This window comes from Triticum urartu, chromosome 7A (genome assembly GCF_056163025.1).
Source record: "Triticum urartu cultivar PI428250 chromosome 7A, HENAU_Tu73, whole genome shotgun sequence".
Classification (NCBI taxonomy): domain Eukaryota; kingdom Viridiplantae; phylum Streptophyta; class Magnoliopsida; order Poales; family Poaceae; genus Triticum; species Triticum urartu.
Genome location: NC_141879.1, coordinates 340,449,774 through 340,469,498, shown reverse-complemented (window position 1 = coordinate 340,469,498; position 19,725 = coordinate 340,449,774). Strand labels below are relative to the sequence as shown.

The following is a 19,725-nucleotide window of genomic DNA, read 5'->3' as shown; positions in this document are numbered from 1 at the left end:
TCGGACCTAATAGTATTGGAATCTCAAGGATTGGATGTGATATTAGGCATGGATTGGTTATCAGAGTATGAAGGGAATATAGACTGTGCTAGTAAGTCAATTTTGCTTACCACCCCAGAAGGGAGAAGGATCAAGTATGTATTCCGGCATGTGCCAAAGAGGACTCAAGTAAATTGCCTAACAGGAGTTATGCAGGAGGAAGTACTAGTGGTAAGGGATTTCCCTGATGTATTTCTAGAGGATTTGTCAGGCATGCCACCGGATAGAGATATTGATTTTTTGATTGAGCTATTGCCAGGCACAGGGCCAATATCAAAGAGACCATATAGGATGCCAGCAAAGGATTTGGTAGAAATTAAGAAGCAGATTAAGGAGTTACTGGATAAGGGATATATTCACCCAAGTTCTTCGCCTTGGGGATCGCCAGTACTTCTAGTGGAGAAGAAGGATGGATCGTTAAGGATGGTTGTTGATTATCGAGGATTGAATGAAGTAACGATCAAGAACAAGTACCCACTAGCAATGATCAACGATTTGTTTGATCGATTGCAAGGAGCTAAGGTATTTTCCAAGATCGATCTGCGATCAGGATACCACCAGTTGAAGATTCGAGAACAGGATATTCCGAAGACAGCTTTTACCACCAGGTATGGGTTGTACGAGTATACCGTTATGTCATTTGGTCTGACTAACGCACCTGCCTATTTTATGAACATGATGAACAAAGTGTTTATGGAGTTTTTGGATAAGTTCGTCGTAGTGTTCATTGATGATATTCTGGTTTATTCGAAAAATGAAGAGGAGCATAAGGGACATTTGTGTTTGGTACTTGGAAAGCTCAGAGAACATCAATTATATGCCAAGTTCAGCAAATGTGAGTTTTGGTTGAAAGAAGTAGGATTCCTCGGACACGTTATATCTGGAGAAGGTATAGCAGTTGATCCCACTAAAGTTGAAACCGTGACCAAGTGGGAAGCCCCAGCAACAGTTGGAGAGATCCGGAGTTTTCTTGGACTCGCAGGATACTACCGGAGATTTATTTAGAATTTCTCAAAGATTGCAAAGCCTATGACTGAGTTGTTAAAGAATGATACCAAGTTCATATGGACAGAGGAATGTGAGGCTAGTTTCCAGGAGTTGAAGAAACACTTAGTTACCTCACCAGTATTGATTTTGCCAGACCAGACCAAAGATTATGAGGTGTATTGCGACGCTTCATGTCGAGGACTTGGAGCAGTGCTTATGCAGGAAGGGAGAGTTGTTTCATATGCCTCAAGACAACTGAAGCCTCATGAGTTGAATTATGCTACGCATGATTTGGAGTTAGCAGCCGTAGTGCATGCTTTGAAAACATGGAGACATTTTCTCATTGGAAACCATTGTGAGGTGTACACGGATCATAAGAGTTTGAAGTACATTTTCACCCAAAAAGAGTTGAATCTCAGACAAAGGATATGGTTGGATCTTATCAAGGATTATGATATGAAATTGTATTATCACCCCGGAAAGGCTAATGTAGTAGCTGACGCATTAAGCCGTAAGAGCCATGTCAATACGTTAATGATGGGAGAAATACCCAAGGAGTTAGCAGAAAATCTTCGTGAACTATGTTTGGAAATAGTTCCGAGAGGCTATATAGCAGCATTGGAGATTCAGTCAACCTTGATGGATAGAATCAGAGAAGCTCAGAAGACTGACAAAGAGATTGCCGCTATAAAGGAGAAACTGAGCAAAGGAAAAGCTAAAGGATTTCGTGAGGATGAGCACGACACCCTATGGTTTGAGGACCGTGTTTACGTGCCCAATGACCCGGACATCAGGAAGTTGATTTTGCAAGAGGCACACGATTCACCATATTCAATTCACCCAGGAAATACCAAGATGTATTTGGATTTGAAGGATATTTTCTAGTGGACCGGAATGAAGAAGGATATTGCGAAGTATGTAGCAGTTTGTGATGTATGTCAGAGAGTAAAGGTAGAGCATCAGAAGCCAGCAGGATTGTTACAACCATTTCCGATACCCGAATGGAAGTGGGATAAGCTAGGCATGGATTTTATCACGGGATTACCTAGGAATCGTTCAGGCTATGACTCGATTTGGGTTGTAGTCGATCGATTGACGAAAGTAGCTCATTTCATCCCAGTAAAGACCACTTACACCAGTGCTAAGTTGGCAAAGATATACATGACCAGGATCGTATGTTTGCATGGAGTTCCAATGAGTATCGTATCAGATAGAGGAACCCAGTTTACCTCAAAGTTCTGGAAACAGTTGCACGAAACTTTGGGAACCAGGCTAGAATTCAGTACAGCTTTTCATCCACAGACTGATGGACAGACCGAGAGAGTCAATCAGATTTTGGAGGATATGCTGAGAGCTTGTGCGCTAGATTACGGATCTAGTTGGGACGATAATTTGCCATATGCAGAGTTCTCTTACAACAACAGTTACCAAACCAGTTTGAAGATGGCCCCTTTCGAAGCTTTGTACGGAAGGAGGTGCAGGACACCGTTGTCATGGGACGAAGTTGGAGACCGCCAGTTGTTTGGTCCTGACTTGATTAAAGAGTCTGAACAAAAGGTGAAGTTGATTCGCGATAGGCTCAGGATAGCCCAGTCCAGGAAGAAAAGTTATGCAGATTCTAAACGCAAGGAGACAGTTTACGAAGTCGGAGATAGAGCTTATCTTCGAGTATCTCCACTTCGGGGAACAAAGCATTTTGGAGTTAAAGGGAAGTTAGCGCCACGATTTGTAGGACCATATCGACTTTTGGAGTGTATGGGAGAAGTGGCCTACAAGTTGGAATTGCCCGAAGGATTGTCAGGAGTTCATGATGTGTTCCACGTTTCTCAGTTAAAGAAATGTCACGCGGAGATGGCTGACATACCGTTGAGAGACACAGTGCCCTTGGAAACTATTCAGTTGGATAACGATTTGACCTACGACGAGAAACCAGTTAAGATTCTTGAGTTTGCCAGCCGAGTTACCCGCAGCAAGGTTATCAAGTTTTGCAAAGTTCAGTGGAGCCACCACACGGAGGATGAACCCACCTGGGAACGAGAGGAAAATTTACTCAAGGACCACCCTCACCTATTTTCTAGCCAACCCGAATCTCGAGGGCGAGATTCATCTTAAGGGGGGTAGGTTTGTAACATCCCAAATTTCCAATTTGGAATGTTATACATTAGATCATCAATGCATATCATATTTTTTTTTTGCATTTTGGTTGATCCTAGAAATTCTACGCAACTCAATGACCCACGGAGAGAGTTGGGGATTTCGTTATTTTTATATTTGAGTTTTCTCAAATTTTGAGGATAGGATCATTGATTTTATTTATTTTATCATCAATTATTTCTACTACAAAAATATGAGAGAGGGAATAAAATGACTTTCCCAAAATAAAGAAATATTGAGGATTTAATAATAAAATCAAATAAGATTTTATTTCTGAGTTTTTTGGTGTTTTATTTGAATTTAGGAAAAATGTGCGTTTTTCAAAATTGCATTTAGGTCCCAAATAAATGTTCACCTTGTGCGGCTTGATTTTAGAAGCCCGTGAAAATTTATTTCAAAATTTTTGGAGTCCGTTTAGTATTTCTTTTTATTTTTCTTCCGATCGGAATAAAAAAATGAACCGACCTACGGGCCGTGTCCGACTAGGACTCCGGCCCGAGGGGGCCTTTATAAGCCGAGGCCCAGCCCCAGGGAAACCCTAGCTGCCCCAGCCCCAAGCCGCCGCCGCCGCCGCCTGCCACCGCGCCGCCGTCGCCGGACGCCACCGCCGCCGCCGAGGTTCGCCGTGCCTCGACTTCCATGCCAACGTTTTTTTGAAAAAAAAATCGGTTTTTGTCGGGTTTTTTTTAGATTCATTTTTTTTAAATAGATCGGTTTTTAAGGTTTATTTAAATAGCGAGCGTTCGTCCGTTCGTTCATTCTAGCGAGCGTTCGTCGTTTTTCTTTTTCTTGGATTAAATCCGCGATTTTTCTGATCGCGATTCCTGATCCGATTTTCGTTTTAGTATAACTTTTCACTCGTTTATCGGAATCAGGCGATTCAAGCGCCTAGAGTTTTGTCTCGAAACCCTCTACCCGTTTAACCAACTTAAACAAAATTTTGCTACTGTAAAATTTTCCTTAGATCCAGATTACTAGAACGAAGTTGTTTTCTTTCGCCGTTTGACTTTCGTTGCTTCGTTCGATTTGATTCTTTTTGCCAACCGGAGTTCTTAAGTTGAACCTTCTGGTTAGATCTCTTATTTGAGTTTTACTTGTGCATTAGATGAGTACTTATTGTATGCTTGTTTGTTTGTCTGCGATAGAATACCCGGAGTGCGCCGCTTGTTACTTCGAATCGTTAGGTTTCGCGGATTATCAGCAAGGCAAGTAACACTTTGATCATACCTTTCTACTACCCAGTTTTATTGCATTATATCAATCCTCACACATTGCATGATTAGGATCTAATTAAATTGTGGGATGGGAAGTAGATGAGGTAGTACCTATTACCTGTTATTATCAAACCTTTGGGAGTTACTTCTGCGTTTGCTTATTATGCCATGCGATGCTAATAGACGTGGATTGGGTGAGTGATATCCATGACAGATGTGAGATTGTTAATTAATGGTTTATCTAAGGTGGCAACTTAAACACACATCTGGGTGGATTGAGGCACCTGGATATTCCAGGACTTGCCTGTTTTCTTTTGGACCGCCACCCAGGCTCAAAGGGATCATGAGACTATTCATACTAGAAACTTCCGTGTGCAGCCACAAGCTATTATGGGCTCTAGCATAGTTGACTAAGTCGTGCGAACTCTTACAGTGGTAGACTAGCAGATGTAGGGGATGTAGGTGGTACGGTCTACCCGATCGTAAGGTGCTAGCGCTTCTGAAAGACTATGTCTCGGTCATCCGTCTTCTCAAACACCATGTAGTGCAAGAAACCAAACGGAGGCGATCGAGTCTTGTGGGGAAAAGTGCGCAAACCTCTGCAGAGTGTAATAAACTAATCATGGTTAGTCGTGTCCCCGGTTATGGACATCTTGAGTATCTAGTACCTGGATTTTCATGTGAATCTCAACATGTTACTTTAATTAATATTGTTGGGTTTTAATGTTGATGCTTAATTGGGATTGAGAATGCTGTCAATCATTCTCAATGTTTAACAACTACCATGATAGTTAAATAAATTTATTCCTTTGAAGTAGGGAAAAATTGGCTTTACGCAAAACTGTAACCATAGAGCTTTCCATCAGCCAAATATGCATATAGTATAGCTATTTCATTCCATTACTCTATGTGTTACATTGCCAGCATATTCCATGTGCTGACCCATTTCGGGCTGCAACGTTAATGTTGCAGACTTTTCAGACGACGATTAAGGAGTTTTTAGGTCGTGGTTCTATACTCGGTGATGCCGTTGGAGTTGATGGACTCACTTATCTTCCAAGCCTTCCGCTGTTAACGTTATTAGATGGCCTTAAGCCATATTTATTGTAATAAGTTCTCTTTTGAGACATTCGATGTAATAAGTGTGTGATTGCTACTCTGCTATAAATCCTCCGAGTACTGTGTGGTGTCAGCATTACTGATCCAGGGATGACACCGGAGCACAGAGATCAGACCGTTTGAGGTCTGGTCGCTACACTACTGCTGCTCTGCGGGGTCTTCGCATGATCACTAGATTGACAAGTAGCTACAAGAGGCTCCTTAAGCTGTTTGGTGAAAGGATGAAGAAGGGCTAGGCTTTCCTGCTCCTCCTCTCGTTGCAATGTCTAAAACTATCCTAAGAGAGCCGTCCCCTGCATGGGTGCCCTGGGGGGTTTATATAGGCCTATCCCCCAGGGGTACAATGGTAATCCGGCTGGGCGCGGGCCCCAGCCGTCTGTGTCTACGCTGGCCGGCTTCTCCGCCAACCGATGGGCCCGCCGCCTGGTAGGCCCCGCCGGCTGCCGGCCTTCTGGTCGACAGGCTGGCCCCACCGCTCAGGAGTCTTGTCGGAGGCTGGTTACTGTTGCCTTGCCTCTGGTGACGAGGGCTTTATCGTGGTAAGCATGGCTACAGTGCCGTCGCGGGGCGGCTCATCACTGTAGCCTTACCTCGTCTTATCTCCTTAATGAGGCACCTCCTTCGAGGGAGAGAGCCGGCCGGCTATTGGGAGCCGGCCGTACCCCAGGGCGACTGCGAGAAGCCTGGCCGCCTTTGGGGTCTCCCTAACTGAGGGGGCCCGCCACCCACGGGTCATACTGACTGCTCGTCGTGGGTGATGTCATGATCAACATGGCAACAGTGCCGCGCCGGACAGGTGATGGCCGCCCCGTACGATGCACTGTGGCCATGCATGCTCCGGGATTCGGGGGTGGCCGGCTTCACTGTAGCCACGCCCCGTCTCGTCGCCGTTATGTGGGCGCAGACTCTGAGGGCACGATCTTGGCCGCCTGCTGAGGGGCCGGCTCCTTGGAGTCGGCCTTCTCATGGCCGGCTTCTCGGAGCCGGCCTTCTCGTGGTCTTGTTTCTCAAGGATTCCAGGGCTGGGCCGTCTTTCCGCAGCCGGCCTGAGAGGTGGCCAGCTAGGGGAAGGCGGCCCCACGTCTTGGACACTTGGAGGCTCAATCGGCCTATAATTTTCTGAAGAACGAGGGGAAGCCGCCTAGGCTACCCGTGGTTATTTACTCCGACAGACGGTTACTCAGACAGCACCGTGGGCGATGAACTCAAACAACCCGCACGGTTTCTAGAAAGTAGGTGTGTTCGATCAACTAACAATCACACACTGCTTCCGGCAGTGAACTGTTTGCGTTAGGCCACCTTGCACAAACGATTCCACCCAAAGAACTGTGTGTGATATACATACGAACGGAAACATTCTCCCTGGATTGACTGTGTGGGATGTACATAAGAACATAAACGAATTCCTTGGATTGACTGTGTGTGATATACATACCTACAGAAATGTTTTACTGGGATTCACCGTGTGGGATGTACATACCTACAGAAATGATTTTCTCGGATTACCGTGTGGGATGTACATACCTACGAAAATGATTGGGTTTCGATGCCTCGCCCGGTCGCACACGACCCCAGCCTGGGTCCCAGGAGGGCCTATCCCCGACGATTTCTGGGCCGTGTGGGAAGGACGCCCTATCGCACACATTCACTTGGCGACGGTTCCAAATGCCGTCGCGGAAAGGGGTTAAAAACCGTTTGTTTAGCACGTCATTGTACCAGTGAGAGAATACTAATGAAAGAAAAGAGGTTTCCTAATATCCCCCTATGTTCTCTTATGATGAATCAGGTAATGAGGAGGAGTTTTTTATTCAACCAATCTCATTAATAAGGAGCTCCAAAAGGGTGATAAAACCCACACATGATGTGAAGAAGAAAAAGAAAAGACGGAGAAGCAAAGGTAAAAAGGTATCCTTCCCAAATGATGTTGCTACTATTATTGTTATGCCTATTACTCATTATGATGATTATGATTGGGAAAGTAATGATACTTGTTATAATCTTGAAAATCTTTTTGGCACCAACTTAGAAAGTTGTGATAATAATTGCTATAATATTGGTGCTATTCATATTATTAACGATGAGAGCGATTATGCTTGTGATATGCAAAGGCCCAAGCTTGGGGATGCTATGTTTAATGAAGATGATATTTTTAGTCCTCCAAGTTTTGATGAGCAAATTTGTTATGATGATAGCATGCCTCCTATTTTTGATGATTAAGAAAGTGGGTTTGGAAGAGTGCCAACTTTAGGAAGTTGTGATCCCACTATTTTGGAGGGTGTTAAATCTTATTTTAATAATAAAAATGGATTTGAAAAGGTTATGACTTTATTTAATAATGATTCCACTATCTTGGAAGAGTTTTCAATTGATTATGATGAGAACAAAGTTGCTACTTATGATGATTATTGTGATGTCACTTATGTTATAAAAAATAGTGATGATTATATTTATAAAGTTTGTCATAATTATGATTACCCTTTTTCTGAACATTATTCTTTTAGTGTGGAAACAATTTATAGTATTCAAGTTTTGTATGAGAATAATCTTCAGCATCTTTCAGAAATCGTCCGTGTACTATCATGTGTATAGCAAGTTTCTAACTCATATAGTGATGGAAACCACCCACTTGCTGAATTATTTTCAGCAGGCACGGTTATTACTCTCTTCATGCTAACCCATGAGAATGTGCTCTCAAATCATACAGAACTAACAACTCACAATCACAAAAAAAAAAATACTCTTCTTTTCATAGCATAATCAGATAAAAACAAAGGAGAACACAAAGTTTACATTCACAACCAACCGAAGATTAGTATCTGGCTAACGCCTAATACTAATAATATAATGGGATATTACATGACTGGAAATTATGACTAACAAGTCATCACAAATAATATTGATATGGTATTTCTCAAAAGAATTAGAAAGATAAAATTAAGCGAGCCCTGATTATAAGTGAGTGTGTGCCAAAGCTTTGTGAGGTTATGCCTGAGCATCAACATCAGTAATGAGTGCGAGCAAGTACCAATAACTTCTGCTTCTTACGATTTCTGAGGCTCGTACTTCAGGTAGTCATCCTGTTTGATTTTGAACATCTGCCAAGAAAAGAAAATCATCATGGTTAGAGCCAAGCCAGTCTCGCTCGCATACTTGCACATATGAGACGCGAAGCAAAGATCCCAGCACAATAAATTCGATACACAGTTCTACCAGTAACTTGGCACATATGGGATGTGAAGCAAAGATCCCAGCACAATAGATTCTAACTAATGGGTCTCATTGCCAGGAAACTCATGATTCCCAATAACAAACCACAATATTAATTTCTGCAGTAACATAATACAGGTTGTACCTTCAAATATTGATTTTAGTCGCATTCTTTTAGATTTTCCTGTCTTGACCAGCTTGTCCCTGAAAGAGTTGAATATCAGATTAGCAAATTAAAGATTGGAGCACTATATATTGCTAGCATGCATTTTTAACTATGAAAGAGCTAAAAAGTGAATATCAGATTAGCAAATTAAAGATTGGAGCATCATATTAGCAACTATATATTGCAAGCATGCATTTTTAACTGTAAAAGAGCTAAAAAAGTGTTTACTTCAAGAAAATATAACAAGCGAAGCAAAAATGTATTTCTAAAAGGTGAACAAAAAATGAAATATCAATCCTAATTAGGGTGTGCAGGACCAAATAATTAATATGCCACTCTGGGAAGAAAACTTCAAAACGTACCAGCGATTGTGTTCACATGGTACAATTGGTTGTCTTGTCATATTCCTCTCATCATTACACGAAAAAAGGACTCCCATAGCCTCACATATGTAGTCGGGATGCTGCAAGAAGCAAGAAGCAACAAACAACCAACAAAAAGATAAATTTGCATATGTACCTATTGAGAGACAACATACACATTTTCTGGATGATAATTTGAATGTTGTACAAAATTCAAGAGAAATTCTCCTCCACCAAACAGTGCTCGCTACATTACTTCATTGCACATATACTCTGCACTGGAGCTATTGACTGCAGGAATTAATCTGATCTCAAGGTCGCCAACAACATCAATCAGCCATAACAGACAACACTATAGTGCCCAGTCTTACAAATCTAAGCTACAAACTATAACAAAGGACATGAAACAATACGGTACCTGGACCAACAACAGTCATGTGGAAGCAGAGGGATCACATCATATTTTTGTGTAAGATTTTCCAATAAAACCAGTCAAAGGGTGTAAACTTTGTTCCTTTAGGTGGATTGAATAAACCATATAACCAAGACCATTAACTCATCCATGAATTCTAGAGAGAAGAATAAGCTGTACACACATTAGTTCATGAGAATAAAAAAAAGGAGAGAATAGATATACACATATAAACAATGCACTGGTCAATGATGAGATGAAGAAAAAGCCACAAGAAGAACAAGGAAAGAGAACGTGCAAAACATCATGTTGCTCTCCTCGCCGGGCTGCTACCCCCCCGCGCACACGCACACACAACACAACCAAGAGCCATCAGGTGGAAGAGCTTGGATTGGCACCTCTCGTGGCAGTTCTCCATGGCTGCCGGCCCTGCTCGCCGGACCCCGAGGTAGGAGACGCGCGGGTGGACAGCCGGGCGAGACATGGGCGCGCGCTGGCGGTGCGTTCGGATTCAGAAGGAGTATGTGGTCTACGACACCGGCGACAGGCGACCGTGCGGCTGAAATTGGGGATCGTCGGTGGGAGGTGGGGTTTGGGATTGCCGAGGGCATCGAAGAAAACGGAACGATACGTTTGACTTACGGATAGCGATACCGGGGACTGCGGGTTGAATTTTAAAGAGGCCAGGGGCTTTTTCCAAAAAGTGCGCGACAGTGAATCCTACAAAATCAATTCGTGCTTTATTATTAAAACAAATACTAGCAAAAGAGCCCGTGCATTACAACGGGTATAAAGTAAATTTCAAAGTTCACGCGATATTGAGAAATTTATCTGTCGTGGTGAAATACTGAGCTATATCTCTCAGTCCGTTAAATTCTTCATTGTCTTAATGTGAATTCATATTTTATACTTGCCCACTTCAAAGATAAGATGGCCGTTTAGAAACATCATACAACATATATAGCCTCTGTGAGGTTCCGTTTGATTTTAAGAGTCCCACCACACACAACATATATAGCCTCTTCCTTCCTTATTAATTTAGTCCATATATTAGCCTCTCCCTTTCCTTTCTTATTTTTGTCATCATTTCTTTGATTTCCTTCCTTATTATTAGTAAGCCCATAAGTTTGCCTCTCTATTTTTCTTCCTTGTCCCTTCCACGTCTCGTTTAATTTCCTTCCTTTTTAGTATAGGCCACAAATTAGCCTCTCTCTCTTTTCCTTTCTTATTTCTGCCAACGCCCCGTTTGATTCGTGAGACGGCTTTGTGATACTGAGGGAATTTAAAGACGTATATAAATTGGTTAGATATGGTCTAAAATAGCGAGGTGGGACTAAGTTGACATCTGTATCAACGTTAATAGGAGCACACAACAAGATCTAGGTTGTTTGCTGTGTTATAATGTAATCAACAGGACGTCTTGAGATCGATTGTATTGACCAGCAATTATTTTTGCCTTATACTGCCAGGGCGCAAGAAACCTTAGCTGAGCCACGATTTGTGAGCCAATAATTCTCCTTGGATTATTACATGTATTTAACTTAATGCTAACACAAATTGATGGTAAGTAGTTTAGATGGTACACACGTGTAACATTTATCGATAGGGCTCAAGTTCGATCTCCAACATAAAATTCTTTATTTTTTTACGTCATGGCCTAGGCGAGATATTAAGAAAAATATCAAAATCATGAAAAAAACGGACAGGAAGAAATGTAAGAAAGCGCATTGTGACGGTGAACCCGACAAAGTCAATCCGTGCTTTATTATTATTAGAAAGAGATTAATTACTAGTAAACATGCCCGTGCGTTGCAACGGGAGAAAATATATATCATATGCCCAACCTAATAAATATGGCTCGAGGATCCCTCCCTCGGCACACATATGTCCATGTCATCACTTATCCTCCTTCCCGCCCTCGTTGACGGTGCCCACGGTACTGAACGTGATCAATCCCTACACAATGTGCTTGGTCGCCACATGACACATTTTACCGTTATCGACACCCAGTGTCCTAGGCTCAAATCTTCGTTCTCTCCTTAGTTTGGCTTCTCCTCCATTCCTCCTCCTGTTGACGTTAACAAAACCAAATTCCAAATCAATCGTCCACGCTATTTGACCTTTCTCAAGGCATCCGACCAATTGGCAACGCAATACACTTCTCAAGGCATCCGACCGATTGGCAACGAAGCACAAGCGCTCAACCGCTCATATTTTTCACAGTGAAAGAGACTTCATGGTTTAACAGATCCGAGATGTCTTGAACAAGAGCATAAAACAAGCTAAGCATATGTTCTTACCAACACCAAACAGAGGATATAATTTATAGCTACCAAGATGTATATTCGCAATTATACAGAAATTTTAAAAAACTGTTGTTGACAGGTGGTTCAGTTATTCGAGTGTCTTCCCATTAGCCTAGTATAAGGAAACGCAAGTATCATCCATGATTGATCAATTATAGCTACCAAGATGTATATTCACAATTATACAGAAAAACTTACAAACTGTTGTTGCAGATATAACACCGCCGTTACAATAAAAAAAGATTACAGGTGATTCAGTTATTCGAGTATTTGCCCATTAGCCTAGTAAGAATACACCAAGTATCATCCGTGATTGATCACTGGGACATCCTTTGTGCTTCATAAGGCTAACGCAGGCATACAAATGGATAAAAACCAATATTGTATTTTCTTTCCGTCCAAAATAAGACTCCCTAGTAGTAATAGGTAGCTGCCGACACCCCAAGCCGAAGAACAAGAGAGCAGAATGTATGTTCCCTAACACCACATCACAAAAAGGAATTAACTCGAAATAGATCAAGCAAAACTGAACTAATCACAACATCCCACTGCGACAGAAATTAAACACACTTCTCTGAACATCATCATAAAAAAATTGATTGGTAAGTGGAGAGAGGTATCCTTGACATGTGATGTTACTGGAACCAACTCATCAGTCTGCAAACTACCATCTGTTCGAATCCTACAGAAGCAATCTACATTTGCAGATACAATGCTGGAGTATAGATTGTTAGGACTTCACCTGTTTTTGGTATAAAAAAAATAGGTATCTTGGGACACAGCAAGCTGAAATTATCCGATGTATAAATAGTCAATTAGGATCTAAGGCATATTACATTTTTTATGAGGTTCATAGAAAAGCATCTATCTAGAATACAAGTCCGAATAATTATGTAGTCATGAGCAAAAGGTGGGGCGAACAAAGAACCTAATATATGCTAATTAAATTCGATAAATATATATATCCATACTAATAACCTTTTCATACAGAATTAGGAAATTGTCCTACTGAATGATGAAAAAAATTGGAAGACAATATGTTGTTCATATGCACCTGATTTCTCCATCAAGTCATGTCTTCCATTCCTATTGGCCGTCAGCTTGAAGCTCTCTTGTAGTACCGATTCCCTGCGCCACAAACCAATATAAACGACGATCACCACAGGGAACTGATAGTGCTATGGCAGCCAGCGACTCATTTGTGATCAAGGCCGGAGTGTTATGGAGTCTTGCATAAAGAACAACATAAAGATTTGGGCTTAGGGTAGGATATAAAACTTATAAAGCTTTACATGTTTTGCCTTTTTCCCATCAAATTGGCAATAATAGTACTTAACGATATAGGCCAAAAGATTGATTAAATATGTGTGTAGTTGCTATTTTTATCCTAACAATGGCCAATCGCTTTACAGGAGGGTAGTAGAGATGCCGCTGTATTAGGAAAAACAATATGACAAATAGAATTCGAAATTGCCAACCTGTAAAGAGAGATGTGTATTTTAAGTTTTACAAACTTTCCAGATTTCTCAAGATGATTTTTAATATTGTGTATAATCTATCTTTGGCAGATCTGCAGTAAGCTTTTCAAATTGTCGCCCATGCAAAAATTAAGCTAGATGTATGACATACCTGAGTTATATAGGTTTTGTTTACATCACGTACATGTACCCCGTGTACACGACCCGCCTATATTTCAACTCCAATGTATGTGCTTTAATAATCGGATAATCCTGATCCGAAAAAACACATTAATAACTCAAAATGAATTATGGATTTATTACATACTTTTAAAGATAGAAATACCATACCTCATGTATATGAGGTCAACTACAAGCAGCTGACCCGGATAATCCTGATCCCAAAAAAACACACGAATAACTCAAAATGAATTGCGGATTTGTTACATACTTTTAAGGATAGAAATACCATACCTCATGTATATGAGATCAACCACAAGGACGCTGACTCCAGCAAAGACACTTGCTCCAAATCAAGAAAAGGAAATCATAAATTATGATAAGTTTCTCTCTTATTAATCAAGCAACCGTAGCACACCAGTCCCAACTCCCAAGTACTGTTCCAGTTTCTCTCTGATTAATCAAGCAACCCTGATCTCTCTGAAAGATCCTAATCAACCAGCACACTAGTCCACTGATAAATCAAGCAGTCCCGATCTCTCTGAAAAATCCTCAATTTACATGTTCTCCTTCCTTCCCAGCCATGGCCAAGACTATACTCCTCCTTTCATTGAAGGGACTTTCTCAGCCATGCCATTTATCTACAATCAGAAAAATCAAGGTAAACAATACAGATCTATTTTCTTCAAAAGATAGTATAACATGGAACAATCAGATGGACAGAAAGATGCAGTACTCACAGCAAAGATAAAGCTCATGAACATTGGCTCTGACAAACACACAAACACCTTGTGTGCAAAAAACAATAGAGAACATCCACAAGATATAACCAGCTAAATCATTAGTTGAGGTGGAGGGCAGTGCAGAGGGGACGACGAGGTCGCCTACGAGTGCAAAGACGACCGGCTGGCGAGCGCGAGCCCTCCAGGGCGGCGCATAGCGAGGAGCTCGGGGGCACGGATGAGAAGAGGAGCTGAGGTGGAACGGTGGTGCAGGGTGCTGCGATCTGGCGTCGGTTGGCGACTGGCGCGACACCGGGTCGAGCGTCGCGCAGGGTATGTCGGTTGGACGCAGAGGTGGTCGGGGTAGGTCTTGGCACGGCTGGGCCTTGTGCTCGCTGCGCTGGAGGCGCGTCTCCCTCGAGCACAGGAACAGGAGGCAGGCGACGAGCTACAGGAGCTCCATGCTGGAGGTCATCGCAGGTTGGGCGGCCCCGGATCGGGTAGAGGAGGTGGAGAGCGCGCAGATCCCGTAGGGAGGCGCCGGATCTGGCCAGTGGAGGTCACGTGGCGGCGTTCGAACCTCGAGCTCGAGGACTGGGCATCCATGGCCCTGGCACGGATCTCCTGGAGACAAGGAGATAAAAGGAGATTAGAGAGAGAGGGGAAAGAGAGAAGGCAGGGAGCGGCGGCGTGACCTGGGTGGTCGCCGGCGACGGCGCCGGTCGCCGGACGACGCGCGAGGGAGGCAGAGGAGGAGGCGCACGGGAGGAGGAGCTCAGGGTCGGGCGCTGGTGGTGGCGGCGTACCGGCGGCGACAGCACTCGGGCCTGGGCGGGCCGGATTTCTCACTTTAACCGCAGATTGAATTTCGAATACCGCAGGGACTCTTTTTCAAAAGCGACGCGACGGTGAACCCGACAGACTCAACCCGTACTTTATTATTAGAAAGAGATTAATTATTAATTACTAGCACAAAAGTCCGTGCGTTGCAACGGGAGAAAGAAAACTCTCTCTTTCCCAATGAGGCTTCTTTCGTCCATGTCTTGTATTTTTAACATGACATCTATGTCAACATGATAGCCCGCCCGTGTTGCCGCTTATCCTTCAGTAAGTTCTTACAACGATGCTTGTGTTGTTTACCTAATCAAAGCATGTTGGAACACAATCAATTCTAATATGATGAGGTCAACCACCACATGACACGCTTTTCATTAAAAAGCTCAAAGAAATGTTTATAACTTCAAATAATAATCGCGTCAAGCTAGATATGAGGGCCGCCCTCTGTGAGCTAGTCCTGCACCTAGTCTGTACACCGATCTACTCATGCATCAAGTCCATATAACGTCCCGATACTCCCGCTCGCTTTTGACTTGTAATGTTGTGGACTTGTTTTCTGGAGGGAGGGTGAGTCATGCGCGTGTCCCCACATGCCTCTTTAGTGTTTGGCTACGTAGCAAACGCCAAAATTTTCCTTAATTTCCAATAATATAATTGGAGATATGTTCGCCACAAATAGTACACAAATGTTCATCTAGAACATCCCATTCAACTATACTACAATGATCTAATGCATCTTAGCTAAAAATATATTATCAAAATCTACGTAAAAATAATTGACCAACACAAAGGTAAGAAACTTCTCAACAAATAAAAAGTGATAGTGCACGTGCAGACTCTTTTGACCATAAAAGAACAAATATATTGATGGTGGCCTTATTCTTGGAGCATTTCTTCAATTACTTGGGAAACCAAACTTACATAGTGTCAGGAATTCCATCTGAATTTCTACATACTTTCTCCACATAGCCTTGTGCTGGTTGAAAGCAAAACAACTCTATAGTGATTACATAGAGTAAGCACATAAAAAATGACAGTCATCCACACTCCCCAAAGTAAGCAGTCAGTTAGCATAAATTGCTAGTCATTGATCATAATTTCAATAATATAGTCACCATAAGTGAGAACAATATTCTTCCGCGATAACAACACAAACTCGATTGCAACTGAATCAGAGCCGACGCAACACACAACACTTGCCAGATCAAATAATTTCATGGTGATGTTGTTTAGAGCGAGTGTTTTTCAGTGGAATAAAAGAGTCATCTGGAGCGAAATTTTGGGATGCCTGCACACTGTACTATTTTAGGATGACATAGTAGATAAGTCATAATACAAGTAGAAGTGGCAACTGACAAGAAAACATACTTAAGTACTTAAATGCATAAATAATGTCAATGACTCACCAATTAAAGTACCGATCAAGCTGTTTTATAGGGTGCTCTAGTATTCTTGTGTATACCACAACTAGATGACTCCATGCTTGAAGTGATTCTTCATTCTTGATGTACTCATCCCACAAAGTATTGGAACCATAATCTGTTCCAACATATGCTAAACCCTGATTAAACAGTCTGTGGGAAAAAACAGTGGGTTTAGTTGCTGATGAAAGAATGAAACAATCAATCCCTAGAAAAAGAAACATTAGATAGTTCCAGGAACACTAAATGAATGATGGCTTGTACGGTCAAACAGTGAAAGCTACATTTGCAACGAAGGAGGATTGTATTTTTTTGAAAGATCTAGACTTTAGTATTTTGTATAGCACAAACATGTGATCTCCAAATTGGCCACTTAGTTAATGCGCTAAATGACTAATATTGGCTATATGAAAATACTTATACTCCCTCTATCCAGGTTTATAGGGCATGAGCGGATATTTTAAGAACTCGACAATTTGACTAACGAAACATATGTATATACCAGCAAAAGCATATCACCGAATTTGTATTCGAATGAAGTTTCTAGACATACTTTCGGTGGCATATAGCATGTTGAGGACCTAAAAGCCTGTGCAAGCCCTACAAACCCAGATGAAGGGAGTATAGATTATAGCTGCTACAAAAGGAAAAAGGTCAAACAGATTATGTACTTCATGGAGAGAGATTAGTCATTACAACTAACAGACATGCACGGAGTCTAAGAACACACTGCCTAAGCCAAAATTTGAATATATGCAACATCTCCATGGCCTACACTATCACAACGAATGCGAAAATACAGTGCTATATTATAAAGCATTTCATCAAGCATTCATATTCAGGTACTAAGTATTGTAAAATCACTTCTCGTCATGTATTCATGTATATATATACAACCTAAAATGCATTGGTTAACAAAAGTCAAGACATAAAAAGAAGTTAAAAACTTCATCGGAATAGTTTGGGTATTCAATTGCTACCTTCTGATGACATCTGGGTCATTGTATGTTGAGATCGCAAACTGACAATAATTACACCATATGTCCACTGAATAAGTAACTGCAAGAACTGCCTGTTCATACACCTCAAAAACTTTATTGACACCATCTAGACGGCCTTCATGATCTGCATATTTCTTCCAATAGCCAAAGCACAGAGGGAACTCCACACGGAATGCATCATACACTTTCCGTATTTTTAATATCTCGCTCTGACCAGGAATACACAAAAATCTGCCATTAGCATAAATTTGTTTATCATTAAAAATCCATTTTATTTTATTAACCAAACAAAACAAATTTATATCTAGTGTTGTCCATTAAAACACGAATAAGGACAGATTGACAAGACCACAGTAGGACAATGATGAAACTACTACAGGGAACAAGGCCCATGAAGTCAAAAAGAAAATATACTGGGATCCTACAAGACAGAGAAATGTAGAAAGAAAATGTGCTAAACAAAAACAAGGGAGCGAGTGACCATCCATGCATAACAAAGATTGGCATAACTTTGTGGTCCACAAGATACAGATCGATTGCATATGACCACCGGAATATGTAACACATGTGGGCACAAAAAGAGGATAAGCTGCTGAAAATTATGACACATCCATACAGCAAGTTGCAAAAAGGAGAACAATGCACTGTATGGTAAGGCAACAATTTCAATTTCACCTCAGCAATCCTCTCCGTCTCTTCAATAAGTGCGGTCCAAGCATCGACGTCTAAGCAATCCAAGGTGACAACATCCCGTAACCTAGCCTCTTCCACTGAAAGCAACAACCTATTAGCAACAAAGTAGCAGGCAGGCAACGAAACCAGATAGAGAAGGCTTCTGCCTCAGCAACATTACCATACTCATACGACTGCTAGGGGACCATGGGATCGGCCATCTCGACGGCGCCGACGCCGTCCTCCGTGGCCCCCGCGGCCTGGTAGCCCGCTGCCTCGCCGGAGGTCCCGTACGCGGATCCGCTGGCTGTCTGCGCCCTGTCGTAAGGGGTGCCCCCCGGGAGATGCGGGGGTGGCGGTGGGAGAACCTCGGCCGGGTCGTTGCCCAGACCCGCCTCCACGGCGTCCAAGGGCGACGATGGGGGAGCCTGGACGGGTCGCTGCCCAGACCTGCCCCCACGTCAGCTTCTGCGTGGCCGTCGGGGTTCTCCATCCCCGCGCGCCCACGAGCAATGGTTCGGGCTGGTGTGGTGGAGGCCGGAGTGGGCGGCGGCATTGACCCGCCGGTCCTCGGCGTCCAGCAAGGCCCAGTACGCCGTCCCGGCATGGCGGCGGAGCGGCAGGGGAGGAGGTGCGTGGTGGCTCGGGAAACGGCCGGGGAAGAATACCGGCCGCGCGGGCGCGCGAGGTGGTTGCGCCGGTGCCGGTGTCGTAGGCATCGTCGAGGAGGTCGCTGCCCAGACCTTCCCCCACGTCAGCTTCTGCGTGGCCGTCGGGGTTCTCCATACCCGCGCGCCCACGAGCAATGGTTCGGGCTGGTGTGGTGGAGGCCGGAGTGGGCGGCGGGGTTGCGCCGGCGCCGGTGTCGTAGGCATCAAGGAGGAGAGCCCGTGCTGCTGTATTTCTTTTTAAAGAACTGCTTCCTCCGTGACCGTGAGTCATCCTAGCCCACGAACGAAACGTGAAGTCCGGATCGGGCACATATTTTTCGTGAAAAGGGCCAGGCGGGACGAAGGCCCAGCCGTTCAATGCACGAAGAAACACACGTGACTATCAACAGAAGGACGTGCGGACCCCAAATTAGTACCACCTTGTTTATATTATGATTTCGGCTTTACAAATCGTAAAATCGTATTATGACATGAGAAGAAAGCGTATTGTGACGATGAACCCACGGAGTCAATCCGTACTTTATTATTAGGGATATATTATTATTATTATTATCAGGGAAAGATTACTAGTAAATGTGTTAGGCGTACATGCAATTTGTGTGCCTGTTGCACGGGATCCAATACGCTCTGTGAGAAAAAAGATGACACAACTTTGGCTATAGCTGATCTGGCGGCATCATACAATAGCGATCATTCGCTATTGTAGTACTATGACGACAACTCCTATAAACCTTGCACTTGGCTCTTCGCCACTTCGGGAGGTTCAACAGTTCGTACCCCTATGAACCTTGCACTTGG

At 43.0% G+C, this 19,725-nt stretch overlaps 1 protein-coding gene and 1 long non-coding RNA gene across 8 annotated transcripts; both read right to left on the bottom strand.

The window, feature by feature from the left end:
• Positions 1 to 8,239: 8,239 nt before the first annotated feature.
• On the bottom strand, positions 8,240 to 10,315 carry LOC125520228 (uncharacterized). 3 transcript variants are annotated; one of them, XR_015611913.1, is made up of 4 exons: positions 10,059 to 10,315; positions 9,249 to 9,817; positions 8,866 to 8,924; positions 8,240 to 8,608 (listed from the first exon to the last, which is right to left on the bottom strand). It is a non-coding gene; the product is annotated as an uncharacterized LOC125520228 (long non-coding RNA). The 3 variants fall into 3 exon arrangements; XR_015611912.1 differs by having other exon boundaries at positions 9,249 to 9,349; XR_015611911.1 differs by having other exon boundaries at positions 9,249 to 10,311.
• A 1,783-nt stretch (positions 10,316 to 12,098) lies between these two features.
• On the bottom strand, positions 12,099 to 19,420 carry LOC125519698 (pre-mRNA-processing factor 39-1-like). Of its 5 annotated transcripts, none has more exons than XR_015609805.1 (11): positions 18,438 to 19,278; positions 18,260 to 18,354; positions 17,564 to 17,815; positions 17,137 to 17,220; positions 16,569 to 16,736; positions 14,344 to 15,465; positions 13,898 to 14,244; positions 13,775 to 13,818; positions 13,596 to 13,696; positions 13,021 to 13,094; positions 12,099 to 12,443 (listed from the first exon to the last, which is right to left on the bottom strand). XR_015609805.1 is itself a non-coding variant. In XM_087532299.1 (10 exons), the coding sequence occupies exons 2-5, from the start codon at positions 18,301 to 18,303 to the stop codon at positions 15,462 to 15,464; spliced, it is 468 nt and encodes a 155-aa protein (XP_087388425.1). In that variant the 5' UTR covers positions 18,304 to 18,354; positions 18,438 to 19,420; the 3' UTR covers positions 12,099 to 12,443; positions 13,021 to 13,094; positions 13,596 to 13,696; positions 13,775 to 13,818; positions 13,898 to 14,244; positions 14,344 to 15,461. The 5 variants fall into 5 exon arrangements, 1 of the variants encoding a protein (XP_087388425.1); XR_015609804.1 differs by having other exon boundaries at positions 17,137 to 17,217; XR_015609803.1 differs by having other exon boundaries at positions 17,137 to 17,183.
• Positions 19,421 to 19,725: the final 305 nt, after the last annotated feature.